Source organism: Branchiostoma belcheri, unplaced genomic scaffold, assembly GCF_001625305.1.
Source record: "Branchiostoma belcheri isolate BF01 breed outbred unplaced genomic scaffold, Haploidv18h27 scaffold2, whole genome shotgun sequence".
In the NCBI taxonomy this organism is placed as follows: domain Eukaryota; kingdom Metazoa; phylum Chordata; class Leptocardii; order Amphioxiformes; family Branchiostomatidae; genus Branchiostoma; species Branchiostoma belcheri.
In genome coordinates, this window is record NW_017803490.1 from 2,904,627 (window position 1) to 2,919,709 (window position 15,083).

Below are 15,083 nucleotides of genomic sequence, written 5' to 3' on the forward strand. Positions count from 1 at the left end.
AGGCTTATCANACCATATTCACCGAGAAAGGGCGGGACATTAACGCTATTATCATATAGCCTATCCAAAATGACACAGTAAAGAGTGACACATTCCTGTAGAACGCATACATAACTTAAATTATGTAAAAAAAACCGTTACAGTCAATCCCCTATCTTCCCGTCCGCTAGCCACTGTACCTGTGCATCTTTCCCCTACTCCAAGGACCGGCATATTGAGTCTAAATTGGCGTCAGTCAGTTCTTCAAAGAAAAATCGCGTTGTCCATTGTATGCCCTTACAGTGTAATCGTTTTACCTGTTCCACTGGGTTCATATGAGTTCACCGGAACATTGGCAAGGGGTCATGTTCTATCTGGGTCATCAGCAGGGAACATGTATTCCTTTGGAACATAACTCAAGTTATTTTTGGATTTTTTAGAACACAGCGGTTGTTCTATATGGGTCACCTGAGGTCATATGCGGGTGATTACTGGGTTTGTTTAATGTATGGATTGGGATGAATAAATACCCGATTTTGACTCTATTTGTGACATTACGGCGTCATAAGGAATGTGGAATGGAGCCTTCTGATTGGTCAACGTCACCCGGCTATATGATAATATTGATTATTATGTGATACACTGCATTAATTAAATGTCGTTAAAGGCTGCGACTGCACGGGTACTGTTTTGACAATAAAAAATCATTTAAATCAACTTTGTAGAGACCAATTCAACACACAGCAACCTTGAAACATAAATCTTTATTCAGTTTCCAAAGAGGTCATGACTAGGATGTATGTAATTAACCCAGTACCAAAATGTACTGGTGCGATTTGCTATCGGGGATTGCAGAAAATATTTACAACAACAGTCAGTCAAAAATATACAAGACAATACGCATGAGACTTTGGCTGTCTCATTTCAACAAAAAGTAGCAATTCTGTTTGTTCTTAAATCTTTTGCTATTAACTTTGAGTTTTACAGAGACAACTGTGTAATGACTATGAAATCTATCTACAAAAATCACCAAAAGACGTTGTATATTATACTGTATATTGTTTCCGTATATGTTCAGCAGAAATTCAGGCCAAGTAGCAGCACTATAATATGTATGGAATGTAACATTCAGGAAAAAGAACAGCCCTTCTAGTAGTACAAAATTTCTTACAACTTTGGTAGACTTTTCTGAGACAAGGCATATTCAATACTGGGAATGTACACAGCATTTGTATTAACTTTAACTACTTTTGTTACATGTGCAGAGATACTTGAGTCAGAGTCATTGTGAAATTGCTATATTTTAACATACATCATATTGTAATGTATTTGTGATATTTCTAGATATGATTGTTTGCTATCTTTTTTTATTTGTGCATTTTGCCAACACAAGTCAAGAGGATGCATGAGTGTTGTGGGAATTTCCATGTCAAATCCTCTTTATTTAGAGTTGACAAACTTATGTTACCCTCCCTAATGCAAGAAATTCTGGCTATTCTATGAACTGCGCTCACTCCCACATGTCCGCGTACGGGTCTATCTGTCTCTCGGTGTACGCCTTTCTGAACTTCTCGTCAAACATGCCGAGGTCACCCTCGTCTCTAAGCACGCCCTGCAAGGACAACAAAAAACTGTCAATAACAACAACAACAACAAATGAGAGATTTCAAACTTATGGGCTTTTTTCACTTTCAATTAGAACTGTGAAGGGGATCTCTGGTGTAATTTAATTGGGTATTACACCATTTCCTGAGTGGCATGCACTGAGCCACCTTCAGGCTTGATTCCCTATCAATCACATGTCAAAATCACCTCCCAACCACTATGCCACAGAAGCAACAAAAGACAAATGACTCGATAATGGTGACGATAAGTTCATAGTACAAAAACAGTGTACACTGACAGTGAAACCAGTGTACATAAAAGTACCCTGAAAAAAAATCAGGAATTACAGTAGGTTTTGGAAGGAATCCTACCTTTGGAAGGTATCCCAGCAGCCTCTCTGCATGTTCTCGGAGCAGTTTTTGCCGCTCTTCCTCGATGATCTGTCGGCGGAAGGCCTGCGCCCGCTCCTCTTCCATACGCTCTGCCAACTCACGCTCCTGAAACAAAAAAAGGGAGAGGTCAGTGTTCTTGTGCCTTCATATTGTTTCCACTAGGACAACCCTAGGATGTTGTCCTAGGAGTTTTTGCTCATACATTTACAAATAAAGCATAATGTGGTTGATACAAGCATTTCCTACTGTCTGAATAGAAAATACGGAAGTTGCTCAAAAATGTTGATGACATTCCAAAATGTACGAAATTCCTTACATTTCCAAAAAGGACAATTTTAATCTCCTTTTTTTACTTGCTTCATCTTTCTTTGACAATAGAAGCCTGGATTTTTCCACCCTTTTTTCACTTCTGCCAAAATATTCCAGGCAGCTTTTTTGGATTCTAAATTTTTTATCTTTTGAAGATTCTGAAGAAGTTCCCTCACCCTGTCCTCGGCAAACTGTTTCCTCCTGTCTTCAATAAGTTTCTCCACGGCACGTTTGTGCTCCAGCTGCTTCATGCGTCTCTTCTGCGCGTTCATCTGCTCGATTCTGTCGTCCTCCGCAAACTTCGCCAACATCTGCTGACGGAAGTCTTCTTCCTCTTCTCTCTCCGCCTAAAGAAAGTCAATTCAAGTCAACTTTAAAACATGTGGGAATCTTCAAATTCAAATGTGTGGCGTCGGGTGGTGTAGTGGTTAGAGCAATCGACTGTGAACCAGGAGACCCGGGTTCGATTCCGAGTCGTACCCGGTACATGTCTGAACATGCGCCCCGACGTTGTGCCCTTGGGAAAGGCACTTTACACGACTTTCCTCACTCCACCCAGGTGTGAATGGGTACCTAACTTCGGTTGGGGAAAGTCGTATTGAGGTCACCTTGTGGCGCCGAATGGCAGCCGCACAGACCCTTGCGACAGTTCCACAAAAATGATTGTGGAACAAATATGTGCATTATTTGTATTATTTGATTGTTGTAATTGTTGTGATTTGTATTGATTATTATGTGATACCCTGCACCAATTCAGCCGTATAAAGGCTGCGACTGCACGGGTACTGTTTGGACAATAAAAACAATTTAAAACAATAAATTCTAGTAGAAGCAAAATTGTGGAACAATCATCCTGTTCTAGAATTCACAATTTGTAACAATCATCCCATTCTAGAACTTACATTGTAGAACAACTTTCCCATTCTAGAAGTGACATTGTGGAACAACCATCCCATTCTAGAACTTACAATGTGAAACAATCATCCCATTCTAGAAGTGACAATGCAGAACAATCGTCCCACTCTAGAATGTAGTAAAATCATATATAGATCCAGACCTTAGCTTCCTATCATGATAGCATAAGAATCATTAATGGACTTAAATTAAGGTAACATTGGCAACACAAATTCATAATGTTTACCTTCATAGGGTCTAGCCTGTCAAAGTACTGCTTTGTTAATTCTTACTCAAACATATATATAGTGACCAGCCTCTTCTAATGTCCTGCAACTTGCAACATAATGTAACCCAACACCACTGTATCTGCTACAGTACCAGTTACCATGGTGACAGACGTCTGGTCCAGGTCATTGACCTTAGAAGAAGAAGAGCAAAAACAATGTTTTCTTTCTGCAAAGGTAAACACAATGAAGAACTGCCCACCTCCTGCCGGAGTCTCTTGTACTCCAGTTGTTCACGGTGAGTTTTCTGCAGCTCCAGCCTTTGTCTGATGCGGCGCTCAAACTCGTCCATCTCCTTCTGTCTCTCCGCCTCCTCCTGCTCCTCCAGAACCAGTTCCATCCGGATACGCTCCATCTCATCCTGCTCCTCCTTCGCTGCCGCAACCCGCTTCGCAAGCTATAAAAAACAAACAAAAAAACAAACAAACTGGTTAGACAGAGGGGACAACAGATACACTTGCTGGATTAAGTAGGCCCAGGCTATATCAGAGAGTCTACTCAATCCAGTCTGTGATGTGATGAGGGGGGATACAGGGTTAGTCACATTTGGGACTGTATTCTTCTCACTGCAGCTCCACCTAGCAACAGTAGGTAGTAGTACAAGCCATTTCTGCTTTGAGAAAAGTAGCAAAAGGGCTAGAAAATGTTAGCAGGTAATTGTTGCAAGTTGTATACAAAGACCCCAATAATTTTGAAGTCCAAGACTAGATAAAAACTACACAATAAAGAGACATCTTCCATACATGACGGTAACAAGTTTCACAATTTCATTTGAGACCACAGGAAGTTGGTGACTGACCTCAGACTGTACTTTGGCCTTGGCTTCCTCCCGTTCTTTCATCTCCGCCATACGCTGTTCTTCCCGTGCCTGCTGAACCGACGCAAACTCCAGGATTCTGTAGGAAAAAATCAGCATTGTCTCATTTCAGTATACATATGTACAAGGAGTACAATGGAAAGCTATTATTACGGCTGCAATGGCATAGTGGGTAGAGTTGCAAGTTCAAACCCTAGCTAAGTCATGCCAAATGCTTCAAAATTGGTACATACTATGTAGCTATTGTAAAAGATCCAGAGGGTTTTCCCAACATCTGCTTGGAGATTACTGCAAATCTTGAAATGTCCATAGTGTTTTTTTCCATGGTTTAAGCAGTTACCTCTTTCTGCAAAATCATAATACTGCAGATACATGTATGTATCTTATAATTATACCATATTACTGTTTCAATCGCGAACTTCAAATACTGCAAAAACCTCAGTCTTTTCTGCTCCTATCTGAAAATTAAAACCATCCCAAAAGTTAACGCATTTACACTAACTATAGCTAGATTACTATAGATGTGACCCCTAACCTTCTGTTCTCCTCCTCCATCCTCTCTCGTTCCAGCCGTTTCCAGTCCTCCCGTTTGGTCTTGAACTCCTCGATGAAGCGCTGCGTGGCGCGCTGCTTCTCCAGCTTCATCTCCATCTCCCGCTGGTCCTCCTCGTAAATCTTACGCACGATCTCGTCTATCATCAGCTTCTCCTGCGAGGTGTCGCAAAAAAAAACAGTTGAATAAACTAGAAAGGTAACATTTGCAAAGCAAATGCATAATGTTTACCCTCACATATGGTCTGCTCTGTTAATTCTTACTCAAACACAATCATATATATGGGCAGACAGGAGTCTAAATCCCTCCTGCTATAAAACTGCAACATGATGTAACCCATCACCAGTTACCAAGGTGACAGATGTCTGGTTCTGGTCAGTGACCTTTAGTGTTTAGAACAGAAGAAGAAACAGAGCAAAAATAATATGTTTTCCTTCAGTAAACATAAACATAAAAGTTTAAACCCTACTCATAGTAAGTCCATTATGAACTCCTCTTACAAAGCAATGTCAAGAAAAATGGCTTAAACCCGAATGCCAACATCCGCAAGCAAATATGGAATATTCCCCTCTACATCTTTTCAAAATGTTTGCCAAATCATATCAGAAATACCTCCTTTTTATGACATTGTTGAACACTACATATGCTAGGATTAACCTACAGTGCTCCATATTTACTGTTAAGTTCCCATAGAGTAACCGTTTTGATAGGCAATGAAAACTGAAAACGTCTTGATTTGAGAGCTAAGGTAAGACACGAACCTTGAGGAACTCCTCGTAAGCCTGCTGTTTCTTCTGCTCCTGTTCCTCCAGCTGTCTCTCCAGCTCCTGCTGGTAGCGGATCTTCTCCAGGTACCTGGCCTCCTCCTGCTCCATCTCAAGCTTGGACGCTCGCTCTGACTCCTCCTTCATCAGCCGAGCAATCTCCGCCTCTCTGGACTGGAGAAAAAAACGCAAACTAGTTAGGTAATGTTGCAAACAAAATATGCAATGTCTACCTTCAGATAGTCTTGCCTAACAATCTAGTGCTCTGTTCAGTCTTATTTGTAAAACACATTCATATACTATGTATGGTGACCAGCCCCCCTATATCTGTCGATCTGTCGTGCCACTTGCTACATAAATATACAGGGAGTCTGCTACAGTGCCAGTTACACCATCTGCTCTAGGTCATTGTATTGAGATGAGATGAGGATAACTACACACCATTTTATCGTACTTGATGGCTTCTTTCTCTGCCAGCTGTGCTGCCCTCTCCTTGTTCAGGTATCCAGCCTTCAGCTTCTGTTCTAACTCACGCAGCTCCAAACTGTGTGAGGAGACAGGACACAGGAAAATCACATCAACACAAGTAATTTTCATCCCCATGAGTGTGTTGCAAACTTCAGCAGCATTTTATTCCCTTTCCTTTAAAGACTAGAAATAAAAACTGTACAAACTGCTTTCTCTGCTTAACATTTATAAGTCAGAGAGTATATGCTAGTTGAACACATCCCACTATCAGTGGACTAGCCCCTGCTGTAGTGCTTGCATAACTTTGTGGCCTAAGTGCTACAGAAATAGAGATAGGCACTGGCCTATATCCCCCAAAAGGTGTGGAAAAGATTCTAACCTTCTCCCTGCTGCCCAGCCCATTAACCAATAGAGAAACATTACCTTCTTGGCGAAGGTAATGAGCCAAACAACTACATTGTACTAGTATTTCAATGTGCTAAAGGTTTATTAACCTTCAGCTTGCTATTACACAGCTATGTACTGGTTACTGAGTGAGGCAGCAGGGGGAAGGTTAAGTCTGGATAACGTAGCACCCTGCTGACCTGTTTTCCCTGATCTGTTGTCTCATCTTCTCGTCCCTCATGGTCTCCAGTTTGATCCTCTCCATCTCCCTGGCCAGTCGGTCTTCCTGCTCCATCTGCTGCTCTCGCTGTTTACGAGACTCCTCTGCCTGGAAGGGACAGAGAGCAACTTTAATATACATTTTTGATTTACATTAACTACAAAAGGCACTGGCACAGTGCAAACTTGATCCAATTACACAAAATTAAACTAGCTAGAAGAAGGACTAGTAGGTGCAATCAAATATTTTAAAGTGAAAAAGTTGCAGTGGTTTTATGTTCATAAATTATCACTGCAAACTTATCATACTGCAAACATACAGGCTGCCTTGCAAGAATGGCATAGCTGCTGTTGTTTCAACCACGAATAAAAAAAATCAGACTTCTGGGAAGTATTTTCATGATCTTCCAGTTTGCCCCATTTCATGTGACTGACCCTTTGACCTCCTGTCATTCTGCCTGTCAATCTTAATCTGCAATCTGCATAAGTATTAGACTGTGAACATCTCCTTTCCCTTTCTGCCAAAAATCCAGTCCTCACAAACTTTTCTTTCTAAAATTTTCATTGTGTTAGAAACTTTCAACATTATCTACCGACCACAATGATGAAGTTTTGCATCCAGCCTACCTTAGCGATGGACTCCTCCATCTCCCTCTCCGTCTGTTCCTGCTGAAGCCGGCGGATGAAGCGTTTGTTCTCCACGCGCTCGTCGGACGCCATGTTGGCGGCGAGGAGGCGGTCCTGGGACAGCATCTTCATGCGGTCCTCCCGCAGCTCCTCCTGGCGCCGGTTCTCCGTCCGCATCCGGTCCTGGTACGCCTGGTCCATCCCACGCCGCAAAGATGCCTGCGAGACACAGGTGGTTTTCTGTCAATCTCCAAGCAGATATGAGGAGGGGACAGGACATCTTTGGAGCTTTTATCATGATACAATACCACTGGCTCACTCCAACAGGTTTTGAAAATATTTCTATGTTCAAAAATTCTATTTGGAAAGATCTAAAATACAACGATGGCTCAAATTTCATAAACAATTGTTTATGCCCCTCCCCCATATAAATACCATTCATTCCCAAACAAGTTGTACTTTTGAAATTTTCACACAGTTCAGTGACACACTAAGTATACACTTAAGAGACACTACAAAAGGCACATTTAAAATGTCTGCACTTGACTATCTGAACAAAATCACGAACAAGCCATAAATAATTCAATGAGACCCAAGTGAAGCCATATCTTTCTATGGTTTCAAAAGATCACCAGCTGAACACATACAAAAACAGCTCTAAAATCGTCAATTTCTGGCTCAAAGAAAGAAACCCAGATGATGGCAGCGCTACAAACGTATTCAATGTACTCACCATTGCGAAAAATGTGTCGATAGTTTCTGTATTTCCTTTAAAAAGGTGAACTTTTGCTGGACTTCTCTCAAAACTGTACCGCCAAATAAATACAAGGCAGATGTTTGGTAACTTACGGCAACCGGAGCCTCGTTTTCAATCCTATTGCCGAAAATGTCACATGATCTCTGATTGGTCAGATGTATGGCTGCTTTTATTAGACGATTTTTCATTGGTTGATGTAACCTCGCGGGAATTTCATCTCGTTTTATCTCGCGAGAGTTCAAAATTGGTGAAGATTTCCAACATGGCTGCCGAACAGTTTGGATTTTCTGGTGAACTTTGGGGAAACGGTCCGACTCCTGGCGGGTTCTACAGCACGCCTGGCGGCACAACAACCCCGCAGCATGGACCTACCAAACATACACTGTGAGTCTGCGAAGCGGGGGCGAGATTGTGTTAGTGTGGGGGCTAGGAGAAGGATTTGAAATGTTCGTGTTTTGGTGGATGACAATGATTCAGCATGCGCCCCCCTCCCCACACATGGGGCATAAAAAAATTTATACTTGCCAGTGCTTTTTCAAAGAGTTGTAAAAAAAAAGCAAAAGCTGCTATTTACCAAACGCACAGGTTTCTTCAACTGTTCAGGCGTTTCAGGTGGAATATTTCTCACCTGTATTTCTCACCTGTAGCCGGTCAATAGGTACCCTGTATGGGTAATGAGACCGCACTTCGGGTAATTTCGGCGGTAGCAGTTCTTCTTCTGTGTTCAGTACGTAAAGGTGTAGTTGTACATATCCTGGTGATTCTTCCACTCGTGTGCAATATGGTTCTTGAACTCATTTACTGATTTGCTGGACACTGCTTCCTGGGAAAGAGAGTTCCACACACTTGTGACTCTTGAATATACAAAAATTAAGGAGATGTTATTTGTACCAATTTTTATACACTATTTTTGTGAATAAAATTGTGATAAAGACAGAAAATTTGCAACACATGAAGTAATAATTGCAAAATCATGACACTGAAAATATGCCTTGATTGCATGATTTCTATTTTCTACAATACATAATTGTTTCAACTGGGAATATTTTGTAACACTTTAAAAACCCTCTTGCTTATCCTACTATGAATTGAAGTCCCTACAAAGTAAACAATTTTACTAATCCTTTCCTGTTGTTTTCAGCCATCCCATGACGATGGGAACGTCAGTGTTGGGAGTGAAGTTTGATGGCGGAGTGGTGGTGGCAGCCGACATGCTGGGGTCCTACGGCTCGCTGGCACGATATCGTAACATCTCCCGCGTCATGAAGGTCAACAACACCACCGTCCTGGCCGGGGCGGGCGACTACGCAGACTATCAGTTCCTCAAGGAAGTCCTGGATCAGAAAATGTGAGTCAGCATCCTAAGAAAGGTGGCAAGGTGGTTGTTGACTCAGAATCTAAAGGTTCTGGGTTCGAATCCCTAGCGTGAGTGTAAGCCTTTTCAGCTGTTGTCCGCTTCCCATGTTCCATTACCAGTAGTGGATTGTGGGGAGTGGACAAAAGCTAAAAAGGCTTACACTCAGGCTATCCAATCCCTTGCAGGCCCCACTGTTGTGTCCTTGGGAAAGGCATTTTACACCTATTTTCTCGCTCGATTAATGACTACATAGCTTTGTTGTAGAAGGGACATAAAAGCCGGAGGTCTGGTGTTTGAGGAGAGCCACACCTTGCTTACCAACAAGTCTAGTAGGGGTCCTATCCGGGCATGAGTGGTTCAAACCTAACAGTCCAGTTTATGCAGCTTTTAAGAGCTGTTGGTTATAATATACAAAATGTACTCAAATCACTAATTCAAGTCTCTGTTGACATTTGATGTTTCCTTCTCTTCTCTATACAGCATAGATGACGAGTTGCTAGGAGACGGCCATTCCTTCTCGCCCAAGGCCATCTTCTCATGGCTGACTCGCGTGATGTACAACCGGAGAACACGCTTCAACCCGCTCTGGAACCAGATGGTGATTGGTGGATTCCACGCCGGCAAACCGTAAGTTTTAATTCCAGGTTCAAGGTTTATCCATGTGTTTTCTTCTTTTTTGTTTGTTTTTTTAGACTGCTTGAATGAATTTACAGTACTGTAGATCAAAATGTTTGCAGTCATTGAACTTAAGTTTCATCTAAATCTACCTCCAAAAACATGTTCAATGTTCTATCTATGACCTCCTTAGGGGTAGATACAGGAAATTTAAGTTGTGTTCCTTTTATTTGCTGACAGTGTTGAACAATTTCCACAGGTTTCTGGGCTATGTAGACAAGATTGGAGTGGCCTATGAAGCACCTACAATAGCAACAGGCATGGGAGCATACATGGCACAGGTAGGCAACACTTTCACTTGCATACCTGCAGAGTTATACCTTACTATACATAGACTCTGTAAAACTACATAAATGTTTATGTATATGTTTTTATGTGACATATTTTTGTTCTTGTAGCCACTTCTAAGAGACGCCCTGGAGAAGAAGCCAAACATGTCCCAGTCTGAGGCCCTGGCGTTACTGGAAAAATGCCTGAAGGTTCTGTTCTACAGGGATGCCCGGTCCTTTAACAAGGTAGGCTAGAGAAAATTTACGAAAGAAAAAAAGTTGGCTGATTTTGACAAGAAAGACCTGTGAAACTTCAAGGCAAGAACTTTTAGGGTTTGTTGTAACTCTGTAATGTGTGTTTTGTGTCCTCTGTAGTTTGAGTTTGCGATAGTGACAGAAGCAGGAGTGGAGATTCTTCAGCCGAGGTCAGCAGAGGCCAACTGGAGCATCGCACATCTCATCAAGTAAGGAGCTCTGTAGATAACAGATTAGCAGAATTAGCAGAACATACTGTACCTGTACAAAACACAGACTTTTCACAGTTTTCATTGAATGTTTGCACAATGCTGCATCAGGATTTTGTCCCTTTTCCACCAATATCTTTTCCAACACAACATTTGAAAACTGTAGACAGGATATCATCCTTAAATATACAAATATGACCCTAAAATAGATGTTCTGCCAAAGTGCATGCTTTTCAGGTTTTGTGCAGACGCAGTACGTTCTACACTCAAGTTTAGGCTCATTTTAGATAGATGACAGCAGTATCTGTTTCACATTGAATACTGTTCTTGTTTTCTTTTTCTTTGTGTGCAAATTCTTATTGTTTTTTTACTGTTTTGCAGGGGATACGAGTGAAGACCTGAAGACTTTGATGTAGTGTAAAACACAAACATGATACTTTCTTATGTAAAACTGCAACCTTATACTTTAAGAACTTTGAAGAGGATAAAGTCTCCTTAGGACAAATGTCTTAACATTATTTCACCATCTTGTTTCTCTCATGTAGTACTTTTCTGTGGTGACTAAATATGAAAGGTGTTTTTTTTTCATCAAAGAAAATGATAGCATAGTTAACATTACTGTACTTTGTACCTTGTGGACATGTACAATATTTCAAGATGAAGTAATAAAGATATATTGAGAAGTCAAAGTGTTGTGTACTGGTGTAACTATAATAATTGAGATAAGCAAACAGTAAGCCACTATCCAAATCACCTTTAGCCTCCCGCTTGAATCCAACAATGTTGTTGGGTAGTTATTGGTGAAGCTTTAATTCGTCACTTTTTATAATTAATTCATTATTAAGCATTGTTGAAAAAGTCTTCATATTGAGTGATTTTCCCGAAAAGTCATAACAAAGCATCCACGGTCTACAGACTAGCTTTGCCCAAGGACGTTCTACAAGCTCTGTAGAACATCCTTGCTTTGCCAGACACCCCAAACAATTCCTCTGTAAAACCAGTTATACATGTAGTATAGCCTCTACCAGGCTTCATAAGGTGGACCAATCAAACCAGCATGTTATATCTATCTCCAACCGGCTCCGGAAGCCTGGCAGAGGCTATACTAAATTGGTAATTGTCCCTTTTAGTTCCTGGACTCAGACATGCATATGCAAAGGCGAGTGGCTGCAATCATTACATGAACTGCCAGGTGGCGTTTCAGTACCAGCAAGATGGCGGCGCCCATGTCTGCGTGAGGGCGATCTGTTTTTCTCTAAAGTTTAAAAGGATTCGACACAAATTCGAAGAAGATGCTGCGTTCAAAGGTGATTCAGTGTTGTATCTGGTATTATTCTTCCTCATGACACTTTTGAATCGAATATATGTCGCCCACAGTTCGGTGTTTTGCCTTTCATAATCATAGCCATGGGTTGGAGAGGGGGGGCGCTTAGCTGAGGTATATACGTTTTGAAGGACACCACCGTCGTGTACTAGTAAATTATCCGAAATCCCACACGAAAAAGTATAATTACTAGTGTACTGTAGGGGGTTTATAGGCGCTACCAACTGATCCTGTGGGGGCTCGACCTTTTAGCCGAATCGTTAGAGCGTCGAGGACCAGTTGTGTCTTTCTGTTTCTACTCTTCCTAATTCTTACACTAGTACGATATGTTTGTATTACCAGGTTCTTGCCAGTTTCCGAGCCCTACACAGAGCCAGGAAAGACGTGTTTAAGGGAGACACGGCTGCATTAGAAGGTGGTTCACAAAATTATATGATTCATGAATACAACGTCATATTATATAACCGTTATATTACTAAGTATTATGCTTGGTCCCTAAAAATTAGTCTATATTATTCACCAAGTCACCTTGAGGGAGCATTGATGAACCTGTACCTAGAGACCAGGTCTGATGAGACAACAAGAGCAACAAAAATTACTAACTTTATACAAGTAGCTAATATATTTGCATCTGATTGATTGAAGCTTTTGCAAATAACATGCATTCACTAATTTGGTGTACTTTTCCATGTTTTTTCTTCAGCTGCTCGACAGAGAATAAACCAGGAGTTCGAGAAACACAAAACAGAAACAGACCCGAGCAAAATTGAAGAGGTTTGACATAAGTTTATATTCAACATTGTTTTCGATTTTCTCTAGAAAAGATCATTCTACTGCATCCCACTCCTAGCAATGAAGTAACCATTTTCTTGTTGTTTTGTTGCTGTTTTGTTGACAGCTGGTTAAAGTTGCGGAGGACACAGCGGTTTATGTGAGACAAATGGTTGTGCAGGCACAGATGAACGAAGCAGGCAGATATGGTGAGTAAAACATACAATGTATGTCTTTTTTTTTCAAATATGATAATTTTGGCATTTTCCACAAGCTAAACAAAGACTAAAACAGGTATTCATACATACAAAAATGCGAAAAGCAGCTTCTACTGTAGTTACTTAACAGGAAGGTCAATATGGAAAGTCTGAAAGGAAAGTCAGATAAACACAGTTCCAGGCAATGTCAGCCCGGAAGCCAGACCCATATAGCACACCGCCCCAAAGTTTTCCAGTAAGTACTGGCCAGTGTGCTTTGGGTCTGGCATCCAGGCTAAGACAATGTATGTACTATATGTAGTTAGATGTAAATTTTGTCCTAGGTCAGTAGTGAAGTAATTAAAAGAATGTTGTGTTTTCCAGAGCTGCGGATACGTAAGGACAGTGGTGTTCTTGTGGACAACGCCAAGCTGAAACTGAAGGAGCCACGGAGAACACGGAAGAACAGAACACAGGACAAGAGATAGTAGAACACGTTTGTAGGCACCGTACTTGGGGGGGGTACCCTTTACGTTGTAGGACCAAGAATTTTTGGAAAAGGGGATTTCTAGTACTCAAACAATTAATCTAATAGTAAATAGTTATGAAAGAGGAAAGGAGCATCCCTCTATCTCAATAGAAATTCATTTGTTTCAGCAATTACTTTAAGAAGGGGAGGGGCAGTTTTTTGTCGTTCTATCTCATCTACAAAGTTTCTAGAGGCTGTTGTTTTGTTGCACGGTTAGAAGATCTGGATATTTCAGATGTTTTTCCTTGGATGTAGCTAGGTGGAGGAAATTCTTGAAATGGTATTAAAAGTTACATCTATAGAGAAGTTTCATCTGAGTTTTGTCCATGTCTCAGTCAGTAGCATAGTGTGGCCCAAAGGTTAGAGCTGAGAGTTTTCATTCCAGCTGTTGTCACTGGACTGTAGTGCTCATAGTCCAATCTTTAGTGACCCTGCCTTGGGATCAAGAGGTTAGGGGTTTGAATCCCGGCCGTTGTCACTTACCTGACTCAACTTTACTGATATTTCATCATAGTACCAATTAAACATTTGCCACTCATATCATATGCGGTTTTATGTCCTACCCGGGCCACGATTATGTTCGATACGGGTGTCCCGGCCCGTGTGATAACTAGCGGTACGGCCCGGGGGTTCTTAACGCGTACAGCCCGGCCCTTCCAAATGTTCCATAGAACGATTCGAACGCGTTTCGCCCTAACCGCGTGCAACGCTTTCGACAATTCGAATGCAAAATTCGGACGTTGGAATTGATGTTGTTGCTTTTTTTGGGATTAGGGACACCAAATTTTTGCTCATTTCGCATTGACAGGCGTGTTTTCGTGGGTGGGTATGACATAAATAAAATACAACACGGTGTATTCCGCATCACCCTCGGTCCCAGCCCTTCCGCGGATCGGATCACCCTCCGGCCTTTGGCTGTCGGGCGATCCGACGCGCGGTCGGGCTGGTACCTCGGGCGATACGGAATACACCGTGTTGTATTCTATATATACCAGCTATACAGATACAGATACAGACATATGCAACAATGGACAAACACGCGACAGACTTGTAAGAAATGTTTTATTTCTCACTACATTACATCTGTTTCAGGTCTGTACTACCCTAAACTACCTCAGTTGTTAAAACTAGATGATGGCTCCATGTCTGTCACAAGTTATACACACATGGCTTCATGACTTCATTTCAAATGCAGCATTTGGATTTCTATATACACATCCAGTGATTTTGTTAGTTAAAAGTACAATACCGGTATTAAAAAGTTCTTCAGTTTATCAACACTGATCACCATAAGTCTGGAAGATAAGGGGGATTTAGAAAATGCTGGTTTTCTTTTATTTAAGCCCTTTTAATTGTATTGACTTGTTGCTGAATGTAGAGTTCACATGTTATTGATATCTGTATTATCTATGCCATAGCTTCTGTACATAGCTCTAGAGATA

At 41.3% G+C, this 15,083-nt stretch overlaps 3 protein-coding genes across 3 annotated transcripts; 2 read left to right on the forward strand and 1 right to left on the reverse strand.

Moving 5' to 3' along the window:
• Positions 1–1,450: 1,450 nt before the first annotated feature.
• LOC109468771 (meiosis-specific nuclear structural protein 1-like) lies at positions 1,451–8,153 on the reverse strand. Its single transcript, XM_019767096.1, has 11 exons — positions 8,032–8,153; positions 7,299–7,517; positions 6,653–6,780; positions 6,042–6,144; positions 5,598–5,774; positions 4,819–4,991; positions 4,266–4,362; positions 3,669–3,863; positions 2,462–2,632; positions 1,956–2,081; positions 1,451–1,591 (listed from the first exon to the last, which is right to left on the reverse strand). Exons 1-11 carry the CDS (start codon positions 8,032–8,034, stop codon positions 1,490–1,492), a joined length of 1,494 nt encoding a protein of 497 aa, XP_019622655.1. The 5' UTR covers positions 8,035–8,153; the 3' UTR covers positions 1,451–1,489.
• A 127-nt stretch (positions 8,154–8,280) lies between these two features.
• On the forward strand, positions 8,281–11,476 carry LOC109468772 (proteasome subunit beta type-4-like). The gene is made up of 7 exons (XM_019767097.1): positions 8,281–8,439; positions 9,197–9,403; positions 9,893–10,039; positions 10,287–10,368; positions 10,486–10,602; positions 10,732–10,820; positions 11,202–11,476. The coding sequence occupies exons 1-7, from the start codon at positions 8,318–8,320 to the stop codon at positions 11,212–11,214; spliced, it is 777 nt and encodes a 258-aa protein (XP_019622656.1). The 5' UTR covers positions 8,281–8,317; the 3' UTR covers positions 11,215–11,476.
• A 549-nt stretch (positions 11,477–12,025) lies between these two features.
• LOC109468694 (complex III assembly factor LYRM7-like) lies at positions 12,026–14,115 on the forward strand. The gene is made up of 5 exons (XM_019767010.1): positions 12,026–12,127; positions 12,487–12,559; positions 12,848–12,918; positions 13,043–13,124; positions 13,497–14,115. The coding sequence occupies exons 1-5, from the start codon at positions 12,113–12,115 to the stop codon at positions 13,598–13,600; spliced, it is 345 nt and encodes a 114-aa protein (XP_019622569.1). The 5' UTR covers positions 12,026–12,112; the 3' UTR covers positions 13,601–14,115.
• Positions 14,116–15,083: the final 968 nt, after the last annotated feature.

Bases quoted from the DNA above. Each gene is read 5' to 3' on its own strand.
- LOC109468694 (XM_019767010.1), top strand. The intron at 12,919-13,042 runs GTTTGACATAAG...TTTTGTTGACAG, and splicing joins ACCCGAGCAAAATTGAAGAG to CTGGTTAAAGTTGCGGAGGA. The intron at 13,125-13,496 runs GTGAGTAAAACA...TGTGTTTTCCAG, and splicing joins GAACGAAGCAGGCAGATATG to AGCTGCGGATACGTAAGGAC.
- LOC109468771 (XM_019767096.1), bottom strand. The intron at 5,775-6,041 runs GTGTGTAGTTAT...TTTTTTCTCCAG, and splicing joins CCATCAAGTACGATAAAATG to TCCAGAGAGGCGGAGATTGC. The intron at 3,864-4,265 runs GTCAGTCACCAA...TGTTTTTTATAG, and splicing joins AGGCCAAAGTACAGTCTGAG to CTTGCGAAGCGGGTTGCGGC.
- LOC109468772 (XM_019767097.1), top strand. From the start codon at position 8,318: ATGGCTGCCGAACAGTTTGGATTTTCTGGTGAACTTTGGGGAAACGGT. The intron at 9,404-9,892 runs GTGAGTCAGCAT...TTCTCTATACAG, and splicing joins GAAGTCCTGGATCAGAAAAT to CATAGATGACGAGTTGCTAG. The intron at 10,369-10,485 runs GTAGGCAACACT...TTGTTCTTGTAG, and splicing joins TGGGAGCATACATGGCACAG to CCACTTCTAAGAGACGCCCT.